The 17,342-nt window shown below is 54.6% G+C and overlaps 1 protein-coding gene across 4 annotated transcripts; it reads right to left on the minus strand.

The window, feature by feature from the left end:
- Window positions 1-491: 491 nt before the first annotated feature.
- SPICE1 (spindle and centriole associated protein 1) lies at window positions 492-16,103 on the minus strand. Of its 4 annotated transcripts, none has more exons than XM_069760534.1 (18): window positions 16,008-16,103; window positions 13,899-13,976; window positions 13,739-13,786; window positions 13,498-13,644; window positions 10,112-10,214; window positions 9,871-9,992; window positions 9,578-9,672; window positions 8,521-8,648; window positions 7,986-8,114; window positions 7,623-7,867; window positions 7,418-7,549; window positions 6,927-7,056; window positions 6,514-6,681; window positions 3,745-4,022; window positions 3,042-3,210; window positions 2,657-2,750; window positions 2,495-2,579; window positions 492-621 (listed from the first exon to the last, which is right to left on the minus strand). In XM_069760534.1, the coding sequence occupies exons 2-18, from the start codon at window positions 13,974-13,976 to the stop codon at window positions 568-570; spliced, it is 2,205 nt and encodes a 734-aa protein (XP_069616635.1). In that variant the 5' UTR covers window positions 16,008-16,103; the 3' UTR covers window positions 492-567. The 4 variants fall into 4 exon arrangements, with proteins under 4 accessions (XP_069616635.1, XP_069616634.1, XP_069616633.1 ...); XM_069760533.1 differs by having other exon boundaries at window positions 3,042-3,213; XM_069760532.1 differs by having other exon boundaries at window positions 13,881-13,976.
- Window positions 16,104-17,342: the final 1,239 nt, after the last annotated feature.

Below are 17,342 nucleotides of genomic sequence, written 5' to 3' on the forward strand. Positions count from 1 at the left end.
ATCTGATGTGTCTTACACCCTGCAATATACGGTACTATAAAGCATTCCCCAAAGTCCTCAATACAGTGTAATGTAGGTCCCATATAGTGCTTATAGTATAAAGCAACCCATAGTCCTTGATAGAGTATTATGCAGCCCACCCCATAGAAAATAATGCAGCCCCACAGTGCTAGTCTTATGGCCACCACATACTCAGAGATATCAAAATAATATATAATACTCACCTCTCCTCCTCGTTCCCCAGCTTCTCTGGTCTATGAAGAGCATCTCGGCAGCTCCACTACCAGGGACGGTGCGCGATGGAGTGGTGGCGTCGTGCACCCGCTGTGTGGTGGTGCGCCGTTATTAGTCACACACCACTAGCTGGAGCCCCTGGGGGGAACGGGGTCCCGAGGCAGCTGCCTAGTCTGCCTGCCCCTAACGGCGGCCCTGGCTGGGGGATGCGCCTCATTTGTGTTAAAATTGCAACAAATAAATTAGAAAAAAAGACAAAAAACAAAACCTGATTTTATTAAGAAACCACATTCTAAATTACATATAAATATAAAATATAGAGACAACGAGGGCTCACGAGATGTGGGCAGAAAGTGCGAACCAGCCCTCCTCCTTGTCCTTACCGACCTGCCGGAGAAAGAGGGAGAGGTTAGGAAGCGTGGCTGGTACTTGTGGTGCAGACGGCAGATACAGCTCATAATACAAGGGTAGCCAGTCGTGCGTTGCAGGGGGCACAGATGGTCAGAGGTGCATCGCGGGAGCGGCCAGTGGGAGAGGTTTTATTACGTCGCCAGTGAAATGTGCGGCAGATCCACAACAATTCTGCAATGAAATCTGCCACAGTTTTTGCCGCTGAAGTCCCGTGTGCACGCGCCCCTATCTGTTCCTTCTCCTGGGGTCCTTTGTGCACGCGCCCCTATCTGTTCCTTCTCCTGGGGTCCTTTGTGCACACGCCCCTATCTGTCCCCTTCTCCTGGGGTCCCGTGTGCACGCGCCCCTATCTGTCCCTTCTCCTGGGGTCCCGTGTGCACGCGCCCCTATCTGTTCCTTCTCCTGGGATCCCGTGTGCACGCGCCCCTGTCTGTCCCTTCTCCTGGGATCCCGTGTGCACGCACCCCCTGTCTGTCCCTTCTCCTGGGGTCCCGTGTGCACGCGCCCCTATCTGTTCCTTCTCCTGGGATCCCGTGTGCACGCGCCCCTGTCTGTCCCTTCTCCTGGGGTCCCGTGTGCACGCGCCCCTATCTGTCCCTTCTCCTGGGGTCCCGTGTGCACGCGCCCCTATCTGTCCCTTCTCCTGGGGTCCTTTGTGCACGCGCCCCTATCTGTCCCCTTCTCCTGGGGTCCCGTGTGCACGCGCCCCTATCTGTTCCTTCTCCTGGGATCCCGTGTGCACGCACCCCCTGTCTGTCCCTTTTCCTGGGGTCCCGTGTGCACGCGCCCGTCTGTCCCTTTTCCTGGGGTCCCGTGTGCACGCGCCCGTCTGTCCCTTTTCCTGGGGTCCCGTGTCCACGGGCCCCTGTCTGTCCCTTTTCCTGGGGTCCCGTGTCCACGGGCCCCTGCCTGTCCCTTTTCCTGGGGTCCCGTGTCCACGGGCCCCTGTCTGTCCCTTTTCCTGGGGTCCCGTGTGCACGCGCCCCTGTCTGTCCCTTCTCCTGGGGTCCCGTGTGAATGCGCCCGTCTGTCCCTTCTCCTGGGGTCCACTGTGCACGCGCCCCTGTCTGTCCCTGCTCCTGGGGTCCCGTGTGCACGCGCCCCTATCTGTCCCTGCTCCTGGGGTCCCGTGTGCACGCGCCCCTGTCTGTCCCTTCTCCTGGGGTCCCGTGTGCACGCGCCCCTGTCTGTCCCTTCTCCTGGGGTCCCGTGTGCACGCGCCCCTATCTGTCCCTTCTCCTGGGGTCCAGTGTGCACGCGCCCCTGTCTGTCCCTTCTCCTGGGGTCCCGTGTGCACGCGCCCCTATCTTTTCCTTTTCCTGAGGTCCCGTGTGCACGCGCCCCTATCTTTTCCTTTTCCTGAGGTCCAGTGTGCACGCGCCCCTATCTGTCCCTTCTCCTGGGGTCCCGTGTGCACGCGCCCCTATCTGTCCCTTCTCCTGGGGTCCACTGTGCACGCGCCTCTATCTTTTCCTTTTCCTGAGGTCCCGTGTGCACGCGCCCCTGTCTGTCCCTTCTCCTGGGATCCCGTGTGCACGCGCCCCTATCTGTCCCTTCTCCTGGGGTCCACTGTGCACGCGCCCCTATCTGTCTCTTTTCCTGGGGTCCCGTGTGCACGCGCCCCTATCTTTTCCTTTTCCTGAGGTCCCGTGTGCACACGCCCCTATCTTTTCCTTTTCCTGAGGTCCAGTGTGCACGCGCCCCTATCTGTCCCTTCTCCTGGGGTCCCATCGCTCCGAGCTGCACTAATATTCCCGTCAGAGCCATACATATGGAGAAACAGATATGGTCGCCGTCCGGCTCCCACCACCCCAGGGTGGACGGCTGAATGGCTGTCGCTAACCCCTACCTTCATCCAGGAGGCCTCTGAAGCTGCTCTTCGTCCTCTGGAGGAGCCGGTCGCTGATGAATCGGATCTCTGGGAGGCGCCTGATCTATGAACATTGGAGAGGAACGTCAGCTCTGCAGCCCATCTCCCAGAATGCAGCAGTGCTCCGCTTGTGGCCCTTACCTGTGGCTGCTATCTATCGGCGGTGTCCCCTCCAGAGAGGAATCGGTGAACTGCGGCATTGGCAGCGAAGCATCGATCGGCCGAGCTCTCCTTCCTGGAAACACGAGGTGAGAGGCGTTAGATGGTGCCGCTTATCACAGGAGCAGAGCGTGCCCTGATCCCACCCTCACCAGGCAGCCATGAAACGTGCACTCTGATACCATCGCCCCGGACCCCTCCCCTCTATACTACAGGGGTCAGCAATCTGCGCAGCTCCAGCTGTTGTGACACTACAACTCCCAGCATGCCTCAGGAGACCATACAGAGGGGCCCCTCCATATCATGTCCTCCTCTGCGGAGTACAGGCCGCCATCCCGGGGTACGCAGGATAAGAGAGGCGCAGCACCTGAGTCCTCCTGCCCCGGGGTGATGGGGGAGATGGCGGGCGACACCACCACACTTTGCTTCTGCTGCTCGATGAGTCTCAGGAGTTTATCCCGCGCCTCCGCGCTCTGCCGGTTCAGCTCCGCGATCCTCATCTCCAGAGTCCCCGGGCTGTGCGCAGACGGCGCCTCCTGCTGGAGAAACGGGACACGTCAGAGGCCGACACCACCGGCTGTCATTGAATAGCGGCATCCATTGCTGGCACCGGTCACGTGATGGACCCACGAAGAGGATGGTCCGGTAAGGAGCTGGCGGCTGTGTCACCACGTGACCGGGACCAGGCACGACGCCATTCACTGACTGCAAGCAGAAAGTCAAAAACAGAGGAACGGACACCAGAAGAATATGCTCAAAAATAGGAGCTGTCCAACATAAGTGTGTACTATCCTGAGCGCCGCGCTGTGCTGCAGTCACTTCTAGAGCTGCATTCACACCTCGGCCGCGTCCAGTCACTAAAATACTGCAACAACCAGAAACTGAACCGACCAATCTCAATGTATCACTGCTGATAGCACGGAACAAGCAGCAGAACTAGGAATGCAGCTCTGGATGTGAGCGGAGGATAGCACAAGGTAAGACGCCACCCGTCACTATATAATGTGTCACATCCAGCGTCCACACTGTGGGAGAAGCGTCAGCTCCTTCTACCCTCCAGGTGTCATCACCTGTGAAGCGTCCACACTGTCCGTCCTGGAGAAGAACTGCTGCAGCTGAGCCTTCAGGGCGTTGTTCTGACAGGTCAGCTCGGCCATCCGGGACGTAATGTCGTGGCCATCCCTCAGGGGGGCGCTTGTTCTCTCGGGCACACGGTGCTCAGTATGATGGCGACTGATGAGTGCATCTTCCCGAGGAGCGACTGGAGGCAAATCCTGAGACGGAGGATTCCACCGCTGTGCAGCCAGAGCATCAGACGAGGAAGAGAAGACGTCATGGCCGCCGACAACTAAAACAAAGATCAACAGAAGGCAAAATTCACAAAAGCGTTGTATCCTACCAGCCTCACTACCCGTATACTGACCCTGTACTGATCTCGAGTTACATCCTGCATTATACCCCAGAGCTGCGCTCACTATTCTGCTGGTGCAGTCACTGTGTACATACATTACATTACTGATCCTGAGTTACATCCTGTATTATACCCCAGAGCTGCACTCACTATTCTGCTGGTGCAGTCACTGTGTACATACATTACATTACTGATCCTGAGTTACATCCTGTATTATACCCCAGAGCTGCGCTCACTATTCTGCTGGTGCAGTCACTGTGTACATACATTACATTACTGATCCTGAGTTACATCCTGTATTATACCCCAGAGCTGCACTCACTATTCTGCTGGTGCAGTCACTGTGTACATACATTACATTACTGACCCTGAGTTACCTCCTGTATTATACCCCAGAGCTGCACTCACTATTCTGCTGGTGCAGTCACTGTGTACATTTATTACATTACTGATCCTGAGCGACATCCTGTATTATACTCCAGAGCTGCACTCACTATTCTGCTGGTGCAGTCACTGTGTACATACATTACATTCCTGATCCTGAGTTACATCCTGTATTACACTCCAGAGCTGCACTCACTATTCTGCTGGTGCAGTCACTGTGTACATACATTACTGATCCTGAGTTACATCCTGTATTACACTCCAGGGCTGCACTAATATTCTGCTGCTGCAGTCACTGTGTACATACATTACATTACTGATCCTGAGTTACATCCTGTATTATACCCCAGAGCTGCACTCACTATTCTGCTGGTGCAGTCACTGTGTACATACATTACATTCCTGATCCTGAGTTACATCCTGTATTATACTCCAGAGCTGCACTCACTATTCTGCTGGTGCAGTCACTGTGTACATACATTACATTACATTACTGATCCTGAGTTACATCCTGTATTATACCCCAGAGCTGCACTCACTATTCTGCTGGTGCAGTCACTGTGTACATACATTACTGATCCTGAGTTACCTCCTGTATTATACTCCAGAGCTGCACTCACTATTCTGCTGGTGCAGTCACTGTGTACATACATTACATTACTGATCCTGAGTTACCTCCTGTATTATACTCCAGAGCTGCACTCACTATTCTGCTGGTGCAGTCACTGTGTACATACATTACATTACTGATCCTGAGTTACATCCTGTATTATACCCCAGAGCTGCACTCACTATTCTGCTGGTGCAGTCACTGTGTACATACATTACTGATCCTGAGTTACATCCTGTATTATACCCCAGAGCTGCACTCACTATTCTGCTGGAGCAGTCACTGTGTACATACATTACATTACTGATCCTGAGTTACCTCCTGTATTATACTCCAGAGCTGTACTCACTATTCTGCTGGTGCAGTCACGGTGTACATACATTACATTACTGATCCTGAGTTACCTCCTGTATTATACTCCAGAGCTGCACTCACTATTCTGCTGGTGCAGTCACTGTGTACATACATTACATTACTGATCCTGAGTTACCTCCTGTATTATACCCCAGAGCTGCACTCACTATTCTGCTGGAGCAGTCACTGTGTACATACATTACATTACTGATCCTGACTTACCTCCTGTATTATACTCCAGAGCTGTACTCACTATTCTGCTGGTGCAGTCACTGTGTACATACATTACTGATCATGAGTTACATCCTGTATTATACTCCAGAGATGCACTCACTATTCTGCTGGTGCAGTCACTGTGTACATACATTACATTACTGATCCTGAGTTACATCCTGTATTATACTCCAGAGCTGCACTCACTATTCTGCTGGTGCAGTCACTGTGTACATACATTACATTACTGATCCTGAGTTACATCCTGTATTATACTCCAGAGCTGCACTCACTATTCTGCTGGTGCAGTCACTGTGTACATACATTACATTACTGATCCTGAGTTACATCCTGTATTATACTCCAGAGCTGCACTCACTATTCTGCTGGTGCAGTCACTGTGTACATACATTACTGATCCTGAGTTACATCCTGTATTATACTCCAGAGCTGCACTCACTATTCTGCTGGTGCAGTCACTGTGTACATACATTACTGATCCTGAGTTACATCCTGTATTATACCCCAGAGCTGTGCTCACTATTCTGCTGGTGCAGTCACTGTGTACATACATTATATTACTGATCCTGAGTTACATCCTGTATTATACTCCAGAGCTGCACTCACTATTCTGCTGGTGCAGTCACGGTGTACATACATTACATTACTGATCTTGGGTTACATCTTGCATTATACTCCAGAGCTGCACTCACTATTCTGGATTCCCTGCGTGTTCACTTGGTGTCTCTACTGACCAGCTTGCTGACAGTTTCCAGCAGTCACAGATCATGGTGCTGCTGACACCAGCCCCGTGCTCGTTTGTCCCCCGTACTCAGGTATGAGCCATGTAGTAGGCGGACATCTTACTATACTGGTCCCCAAGACCCGACCACGTCCTCTGTCTGGGAGGAGACAACATGATGGCGGGCTCCAAGTCCAGCAGAGACCCTGTGTCCCCGAATGCTGTGGCCGCCTGCTCAATGCTGGACGTGTCATAGCCAGGGTGGGGCGCCGGCGAGTCTCTCCGCTGTAACCCTGATAAAGAAACACACGTATCTGTCTACTGCTCGATGTAAGTGCCAGCCATGCAGGAGCCGAGGAAAGCTGGGTGACAGCAGCCATGTGCAGCAGTCCTGTAGACAATGTATAATGGGGGGTGCGTATGTGCAACCACCGCTGCAGCCGGACTAGGCGTTCGGAGCCCACCGCACCAGTGAGGGTCCCAGCATTCTGACCCCACTGGTCAGCAGGTGACCCCCATTTCATAGATATTAACCCACCATGTGCCGTCAGCGGGTGGGCACCGTCGTTGTTGGTCGGGGCTTCCATCTGCTCGGGGACGGGCACAGGACGGCTCATCGCAGCCTCCCTAGGAGTCGGTGACTGGTGGGACAGGGGCCGGAGACCGCCCTGTGGAAGGTAAAACATGGCAGCAAAACATCCAGCTACCGCCGCGTAGCCCCCCAGAGACCGCACTCCTGTGTTAGGGCTTCTGTTGGTGTCCGACTCCTGGGACTGACCCGATCAGCAGAATGGAGGGTCTGATGGAGCTGATCTGCAGTACCATACGCAGCCACACGGAGCAAGGTGGCGCTGTGGGTCCTGCAGCGATGTTCCTCCCGCACTACAGACCCTTCATACTTTTGGTCGGGGGGCTCCAGTTTTTAGATCCACTTATTGTGGTCACACCGCGGCTTGTGAGTGACCAATGTGTGCGAAGTCAGCGGTCTGCTAAATCTACAGATGGAGGACGACGCTGTCCAGACATTACCGTGGGCACGGAACCGCCGTCCTTCATAGCGAGGATCTCCGCGGTCAGGGCGTCGATCAGCAGCCGCTGCTCCGTCAACTCGTCCTTCAGCCGCTGCCGCTCCGCGGACTCCTGGCGCAGCTGCCGGTCGCTCTGTGGAGGAAGCCACGGCTCAGTGCCCCCGACCTCCGGTGAGACCCCAGCCTCAGCCCCTCGCCCGTCTCACCTCCTTCAGGTGGGACACCAGCCGCCTGATGGCGCTGACGAGGCACAGGGTGAAGCCCGTCAGCCCCCGAGACTGCGGGGCGGAGGACACATCCCGGCCGCTCTCCCTCTCGTAGGTCTCCAGCTCCCGCTCCACCTCCTGGACCATCTGCTTCAGGACATCCAGGCTGGACGGCTCGTGTGTGGAGGGGGCCGGGGGTCCGGCTCTCTGACTGCTGGAGACCTGGGATGGTCCCGTCTTCTTTCCTGCAGTAGAACAAACCCCAGATGACTTGTAGTAGTTCCCATTTCTGCTGCCCCTTGTGTGACACGGGTTGTGTCTGGGCTGAGGGGGGCGCTGTTCTCTGGGGCCCAGCACATCTACCTTTCCTCTGCAGCTGGCGCTGGTGTACGGGCTGCGGGTTTAATACGCGGCCGATGACGATACTGCTCTCCGGCTCGTCCTCCGCTAGTCGGGCCTTCACCTTCCTCACAGCCGCGGTGGCGTTTAATGCTGGCGAGAGAAGCGGAGTGTGAAGACTGCCCAGGAGGATTGAGGCATCACCGAGAGCGGCTACTACTGCACACTGCAGGAGACCAATGCCAATCCTCCTCCCGTTTAGTGTATACAGCCCCTGTGCTGTCTGATGCATCTCCATGGTTACAGACAACGAGCATGTGCTGCCCGATCTTCTGTGATCTGTGAAGATGAGGAGGCAGAGAGAGGAGAACATGACTCCAGGATCAGACCCCACATGGTGGGCTAGTTGTCTGTAACCGTGGCGATGTATAGGCCAAGGCAGGAGCTGCATACACAAAACGATAGGTGAGATGCAGCCGCTTCCTTATCTTAGATGCATGGAGTAATGAGCTGTAGAGGGGAGCATCGCTTTAATAAAGGGGTGTCTGAATCTTCTTACCTATATGGTTGTGTGAGGGGTGCTCGGCCCCTCTGGGAGTTACAAGGGGGTCCTGCACTGTATCTCCGGACCTGGACCACCGATCAGATGTGAGATGAGAAGTCTCTTCATTCAGTATCCGGCGAACCCTGGAAAAAGATCAGAAAAGGATTTTTGGAGACAGAATGTCACGGCCCCTCGCCAACCGCGACTGCTCAACACAACGCCGGACCCCGTCTACAGAGATCTCACCCTATGCCACAGTCACGGGTGCCCCCACTGTGGAAGGGGAGGGGAGAACTCACTACCAGCCTCCATCTTGTGGATCAGCAGATCACCCCTTTATGAATATCTAGTTTTCCCAAAATTATCACCTTTACCCCACTGATCAGCGGGGGGGGCCGGGTGCGGAGTCCCCACCAATCAATAAAGTGAAGGGGCAGAAGTCAAAGTTTTTTGAAACACTCAGTGCTCTTTAAATGGCCACTAAGTGCACCCACTCGGGCATATCGCACAGTGGGAGTAGTAGTGACTTTGCTCCTCGGACCACAACCTCTGCCGTGTGAATGAGGCCTTATCATGGTATATATCAGGCTGTGCTCCCACAATGCCGAGCGTCATGATGCAGCTGTATCTTGTCTGACGGACTGCAGCTTCAAGAAGGGCACAGCCGGCGTCCGGGACACGAGCCGGCGCCCGCCACACGAGCCGGCGCCCGGGACACGAGCCGGCGCCCGGGACACGAGCCGGCGCCCGGGACACGAGCCGGCGCCCGGGACACGAGCCGGCGCCCGCCACACGAGCCGGCGCCCGGGACACGAGCCGGCGCCCGGCACACGAGCCGGCGCCCGGGACACGAGCCGGCGCCCGGGACACGAGCCGGCGCCCGGGACACGAGCCGGCGCCCGGGACACGAGCCGGCGCCCGGGACACGAGCCGGCGCCCGGGACACAAGCCGGCGCCCGGCACACGAGCCGGCGTCCGGGTCACGAGCCGGCGTCCGGGACACGAGCCAGCGTCCGGGACACGAGCCGGCGCCCGGGACACGAGCCGGCGCCCGGGACACGAACTGGCTTACTTGTCTGTGTCAAGGTTGGGCCGGAAGCTGATGGACACCTCTGCATCTTCATCATCACTGTCCTCAGGGTGGGTCTCCTCCACCTCATTCAGAGCCTAAAAACCAGAAGAGGTCAAATAGCAAAATGATAAGTAACCACCACTATCACCATCATTCAACATGACCACCACCACTACCCCTCATCATCATCATAATTACAATGACCTCTTCCATCATCATCGTCTTCCCTCACCACCCGTGATGAGAGACCCTGGACAGGACCCCTCAGAACAAGCAATCCTCGGTCCTATTACCTGAGAGTCCATGATGCTCTCGCTGAGGATGGACAGGCGGGTGGGGGGGTCCTTCTTCAGCGTTATGGGGCCACATGAAGTATCCAGGTCACAGGATGGGGCCATGGTGACATGTGGGAAACCTGGAAAAAACATAATACAAAGACTTCAACATGGATGATCCGTACAGACAGGAGAGCTGGAGATCTAACGTGGGGAAACAGAGGTAGGACAATGCGGACATGGGCATGTAGGATAGTACCAGTGTGTCTGCGGGGGGCATCTCCAAACAGATCCTTCACCACAGCCATGGCCCTGTCCGAGCGCTCCAGGACATCCTTCATCTGGTACTGATCCGAGAGAATCTGCAGAAAGAAGCACAAAGCGATGACATCCAATAATACATGAAAGATGTACTGGACCTCAACCAGAAACAAGGAAACTAAAGGATGAAAACACCCCCCACCCCCACAGACCCCGCTCCTGTAAACGATATCAACGTCACCTGCGACCCTGGAAGATCAATGTACAGCACAAAGGCCATCCCATAATTACACGTCATCCAACGGCCAGCTGAGGAGTGTCTGATCCCTGCAGGTCCCATCACTGAGCTCAGATGCAGATGTAATATACCCCAGAGCTGCACTCACTATTCTGCTGGTGCAGTCACTGTGTACATACATTACATTACTGATCCTGAGTTACATCCTGTATTATACCCCAGAGCTGCACTCACTATTCTGCTGGTGCAGTCACTGTGTACATACATTACATTACTGATCCTGAGTTACATCCTGTATTATACCCCAGAGCTGCACTCACTATTCTGCTGGCGCAGTCACTGTGTACATACATTACATTACTGATCCTGAGTTACATCCTGTATTATACCCCAGAGCTGCACTCACTATTCTGCTGGTGCAGTCACTGTGTACATACATTACATTACTGATCCTGAGTTACATCCTGTATTATACCCCAGAGCTGCACTCACTATTCTGCTGGCGCAGTCACTGTGTACATACATTACATTACTGATCCTGAGTTACATCCTGTATTATACCCCAGAGCTGCACTCACTATTCTGCTGGTGCAGTCACTGTGTACATACATTACATTACTGATCCTGAGTTACATCCTGTATTATACCCCAGAGCTGCACTCACTATTCTGCTGTTGCAGTCAATGTGTACATACATTACATTACTGATCCTGAGTTACCTCCTGTATTATACCCCAGAGCTGCACTCACTATTCTGCTGGTGCAGTCACTGTGTACATACATTACATTACTGATCCTGAGTTACATCCTGTATTATACCCCAGAGCTGCACTCACTATTCTGCTGGTGCAGTCACTGTGTACATACATTACATTACTGATCCTGAGTTACATCCTGTATTATACCCCAGAGCTGCACTCACTATTCTGCTGGTGCAGTCACTGTGTACATACATTACATTACTGATCCTGAGTTACATCCTGTATTATACCCCAGAGCTGCACTCACTATTCTGCTGGTGCAGTCACTGTGTACATACATTACATTACTGATCCTGAGTTACATCCTGTATTATACCCCAGAGCTGCACTCACTATTCTGCTGGTGCAGTCAATGTGTACATACATTACATTACTGATCCTGAGTTACATCCTGTATTATACCCCAGAGCTGCACTCACTATTCTGCTGGCGCAGTCACTGTGTACATACATTACATTACTGATCCTGAGTTACATCCTGTATTATACCCCAGAGCTGCACTCACTATTCTGCTGGTGCAGTCACTGTGTACATACATTACATTACTGATCCTGAGTTACATCCTGTATTATACCCCAGAGCTGCACTCACTATTCTGCTGGTGCAGTCAATGTGTACATACATTACATTACTGATCCTGAGTTACCTCCTGTATTATACCCCAGAGCTGCACTCACTATTCTGCTGGTGCAGTCACTGTGTACATACATTACATTACTGATCCTGAGTTACATCCTGTATTATACCCCAGAGCTGCACTCACTATTCTGCTGGCGCAGTCACTGTGTACATACATTACATTACTGATCCTGAGTTACATCCTGTATTATACCCCAGAGCTGCACTCACTATTCTGCTGGCGCAGTCACTGTGTACATACATTACATTACTGATCCTGAGTTACATCCTGTATTATACCCCAGAGCTGCACTCACTATTCTGCTGGTGCAGTCACTGTGTACATACATTACATTACTGATCCTGAGTTACATCCTGTATTATACCCCAGAGCTGCACTCACTATTCTGCTGGTGCAGTCAATGTGTACATACATTACATTACTGATCCTGAGTTACCTCCTGTATTATACCCCAGAGCTGCACTCACTATTCTGCTGGTGCAGTCACGGTGTACATACATTACATTACTGATCCTGAGTTACATCCTGTATTATACCCCAGAGCTGCACTCACTATTCTGCTGGTGCAGTCACTGTGTACATACATTACATTACTGATCCTGAGATACATCCTGTATTATACCCCAGAGCTGCACTCACTATTCTGCTGGTGCAGTCACTGTGTACATACATTACATTACTGATCCTGAGATACATCCTGTATTATACCCCAGAGCTGCACTCACTATTCTGCTGGTGCAGTCACTGTGTACATACATTACTGATCCTGAGTTACATCCTGTATTATACTCCAGAGCTGCACTCACTATTGTGCTGGTGCAGTCACTGTGTACATACATTACATTACTGATCCTGAGTTACATCCTGTATTATACTCCAGAGCTGCAGTCACTATTCTGCTGGTGCAGTCACTGTGTACATACATTACTGATCCTGAGTTACATCCTGTATTATACTCCAGAGCTGCACTCACTATTGTGCTGGTGCAGTCACTGTGTACATACATTACATTACTGATCCTGAGTTACATCCTGTATTATACTCCAGAGCTGCAGTCACTATTCTGCTGGTGCAGTCACTGTGTACATACATTACATTACTGATCCTGAGTTACATCCTGTATTATACTCCAGAGCTGCACTCACTATTCTGCTGGTACAGTCACTGTGTACATACATTACATTACTGATCCTGAGTTACACCCTGTATTATACCCCAGAGCTGCACTCACTATTCTGCTGGTGCAGTCACTGTGTACATACATTACATTACTGATCCTGAGTTACATCCTGTATTATACTCCAGAGCTGCACTCACTATTGTGCTGGTGCAGTCACTGTGTACATACATTACATTACTGATCCTGAGTTACATCCTGTATTATACTCCAGAGCTGCAGTCACTATTCTGCTGGTGCAGTCACTGTGTACATACATTACATTACTGATCCTGAGTTACATCCTGTATTATACTCCAGAGCTGCACTAACTATTCTGCTGGTACAGTCACTGTGTACATACATTACATTACTGATCCTGAGTTACATCCTGTATTATACCCCAGAGCTGCAATCACTATTCTGCTGGTGCAGTCACTGTGTTCATACATTACTGATCCTGAGTTACATCCTGTATTATACTCCAGAGCTGCACTCACTATTCTTACACTGACAGTTTATGGAGATCTCATTGATGAGTTACTTATGAGCCTGGATCCTCTGTCCCTGTCGTTTCCGTTCTCTTTACCTCCATCATTATGGCCAGGCGTCTTTCCTCCAGGGGGTCCGGGGGTCCGCCGTTCTGTCTCCTCCACTCTTTCTGTAAGGATCTCTTTTTCAGTTCCCATTGGGCCAGGCTGTGATTTCGTGACTTGTGGATCTCATGACGATGCACCTGCGGAGATCAGTGGACAGGAGCAGCTCAATGACCCGGATCCTCCCCGACACCAGCAGAGAATCCCTGATCCCGGCCCGCTGTGGTCACTCACCAGCTCCTCGGGGGTCGCACGATGGACGCCGAGATCTTGTATGGAACTCTGAAAAACAACAGAGAAACCTGATGAGACCCCGGCGGGGAACAACCAGACATCAGACTGCAGGGGGAGGACCAGAGACCCCCGAGAAACTCACGTCCCACGCCTGACGCACTTGTGCCTTCTTCCTGCTTCCTGATGATTTCTTTACTCCTGATCGACCGCTAATGGGACGAGTGTAACGTCCAGACATCTGCGGAGACGAGGGACCGTGAGGACCGCTGCAGCCAGTCACCCCTCCCTCATCACCCACCAGTGACACCCCCCACCCTCATCTCCCACCAGTGACACCCCCACCCTCATCTCCCACCAGTGACACCCCTCACCCTCATCTCCCACCAGTGACACCCCCACCCTCATCTCCCACCGGTGACACCCCCACCCTCATCTCCCACCAGTGACACCCCCACCCTCATCTCCCACCGGTGACACCCCCACCCTCATCTCCCACCAGTGACACCCCCACCCTCATCTCCCACCGGTGACACCCCCACCCTCATCTCCCACCGGTGACACCCTCACCCTCATCTCCCACCGGTGACACCCCCCAACCTCATCTCCCACCAGTGACACCCTCATCTCCCACCAGTGACACCCCCCACCCTCATCTCCCACCAGTGACACCCCTCACCCTCATCTCCCACCAGTGACACCCCTCACCCTCATCTCCCACCAGTGACACCCCCACCCTCATCTCCCACCAGTGACACCCCCACCTCCCACCAGTGACACCCCCACCCTCATCTCCCACCAGTGACACCCCCACCCTCATCTCCCACCAGTGACACCCCCCACCCTCATCTCCCACCAGTGACACCCCCACCTCCCACCAGTGACACCCCCACCCTCATCTCCCACCAGTGACACCCCCACCCTCATCTCCCACCAGTGACACCCCCCACCCTCATCTCCCACCAGTGACACCCTCATCTCCCACCAGTGACACCCCCACCCTCATCTCCCACCAGTGACACCCCCACCCTCATCTCCCACCAGTGACACCCCCACCCTCATCTCCCACCAGTGACACCCCTCACCCTCATCTCCCACCAGTGACACCCCCACCCTCATCTCCCACCGGTGACACCCCCACCCTCATCTCCCACCAGTGACACCCCTCACCCTCATCTCCCACCAGTGACACCCCCACCCTCATCTCCCACCGGTGACACCCCCACCCTCATCTCCCACCAGTGACACCCCTCACCCTCATCTCCCACCAGTGACACCCCCACCCTCATCTCCCACCAGTGACACCCCCACCCTCATCTCCCACCAGTGACACCCCCACCCTCATCTCCCACCAGTGACACCCCCACCCTCATCTCCCACCAGTGACACCCCCACCCTCATCTCCCACCAGTGACACCCCCACCCTCATCTCCCACCAGTGACACCCTCACCCTCATCTCCCACCAGTGACACCCCCACCCTCATCTCCCACCAGTGACACCCTCACCCTCATCTCCCACCAGTGACACCCCCACCCTCATCTCCCACCAGTGACACCCCCACCCTCATCTCCCACCAGTGACACCCCCCACCCTCATCTCCCACCAGTGACACCCCCACCCTCATCTCCCACCAGTGACACCCCCACCCTCATCTCCCACCAGTGACACCCCCACCCTCATCTCCCACCAGTGACACCCCCACCCTCATCTCCCACCAGTGACACCCTCACCCTCATCTCCCACCAGTGACACCCCCACCCTCATCTCCCACCAGTGACACCCTCACCCTCATCTCCCACCAGTGACACCCCCACCCTCATCTCCCACCCTCATCTCCCACCAGTGACACCCTCACCCTCATCTCCCACCAGTGACACCCCCACCCTCATCTCCCACCAGTGACACCCCCACCCTCATCTCCCACCCTCATCTCCCACCAGTGACACCCCCACCCTCATCTCCCACCAGTGACACCCCCACCCTCATCTCCCACCAGTGACACCCTCACCCTCATCTCCCACCAGTGACACCCCTCACCCTCATCTCCCACCAGTGACACCCCCACCCTCATCTCCCACCAGTGACACCCCTCACCCTCATCTCCCACCAGTGACACCCCTCACCCTCATCTCCCACCAGTGACACCCCCACCCTCATCTCCCACCAGTGACACCCTCACCCTCATCTCCCACCAGTGACACCCCTCACCCTCATCTCCCACCAGTGACACCCCCACCCTCATCTCCCACCAGTGCCCCCTTTGTTCTCACTTCTCCGGTTTTAGTCTCCGCTATGGATTGAACGCTAGCGCCGCCGCGGCCTCCAATCGGCACAGGAGATCCGGAACTACGTCACTTCCTGTTAAGTTCCTATGGCAACCGTACAACAACCTTCACTGACAGTTAAGAGGCAGCTACGGAGGGGGGAGGGGCTCCGGAGAGGAGGTGTGCGTACCGGAGGGGGAGGGGGGAATCGGCTCCCGGGGTCTGTACTGTGTGAGGGGGATGTTTTCCCGGGGTCTGTACTGTGTGAGGGGGATTGGCTCCCGGGGTCTATACTGTGTGAGGGGAATCGGCTCCCGGGGTCTGTACTGTGTGAGGGGGATGTTCTCCCGGGGTCTATACTGTGTGAGGGGGATTGGCTCCCGGGGTCTGTACTGTGTGAGGGGGATGTTCTCCCGGGGTCTGTACTGTGTGAGGGGGATGGGCTCCCGGGGTCTATACTGTGTGAGGGGGATGTTCTCTTGGGGTCTGTACTGTGTGAGGGGGATGGGCTCCCGGGGTCTGTACTGTGTGAGGGGGATGTTCTCCCGGGGTCTGTACTGTGTGAGGGGGATGGGCTCCCGGGGTCTGTACTGTGTGAGGGGGATGTTCTCCCAGGGTCTGTACTGTGTGAGGGGGATGGGCTCCCGGGGTCTGTACTGTGTGAGGGGGATGTTCTCCCGGGGTCTGTACTGTGTGAGGGGGATGTTTTCCCGGGGTCTGTACTGTGTGAGGGGGATGGGCTCCCGGGGTCTATACTGTGTGAGGGGGATGTTCTCTTGGGGTCTGTACTGTGTGAGGGGGATGGGCTCCTGGGGTCTATACTGTGTGAGGAGGATGGGCTCCCGGGGTCTGTACTGTGTGAGGGGGATGTTCTCCCGGGGTCTGTACTGTGTGAGGGGGATGTTCTGCCAGGGTCTATACTGTGTGAGGGGGGTGTTCTCCCGGGGTCTGTACTGTGTGAGGGGGATGTTCTCCCGGGGTCTATACTGTGTGAGGGGGATGTTCTCCCGGGGTCTGTACTGTGTGAGGGGGATGTTCTCCCAGGGTCTGTACTGTGTGAGGGGGATGTTCTCCCGGGGTCTGTACTGTGTGAGGGGGATGTTCTCCCGGGGTCTGTACTGTGTGAGGGGGATGTTCTCCCGGGGTCTATACTGTGTGAGGGGGATGAGCTCCCGGGGTCTGTACTGTGTGAGGGGGGTGTTCTCCCGGGGTCTGTACTGTGTGAGGGGGATGTTCTCCCGGGGTCTGTACTGTGTGAGGGGGATGTTCTCCCGGGGTCTGTACTGTGTGAGGGGGATGTTCTCCCGGGGTCTGTACTGTGTGAGGGGGATGTTCTCCCGG

The sequence above is a fragment of the Ranitomeya imitator genome, chromosome 3, assembly GCF_032444005.1.
Source record: "Ranitomeya imitator isolate aRanImi1 chromosome 3, aRanImi1.pri, whole genome shotgun sequence".
In the NCBI taxonomy this organism is placed as follows: Eukaryota; Metazoa; Chordata; class Amphibia; order Anura; family Dendrobatidae; genus Ranitomeya; species Ranitomeya imitator.

Coding starts and splice junctions, on each gene's coding strand:
- SPICE1 (XM_069760531.1), bottom strand. CDS start 13,976: ATGTCTGGACGTTACACTCGTCCCATTAGCGGTCGATCAGGAGTAAAG. Junction 3,214..3,744: donor ACAGTGTGGACGCTTCACAG/GTGATGACACCT, acceptor CCGTTTCTCCAG/CAGGAGGCGCCGTCTGCGCA. Junction 622..2,494: donor CAGAGGCCTCCTGGATGAAG/GTAGGGGTTAGC, acceptor TTTCTCCGGCAG/GTCGGTAAGGACAAGGAGGA.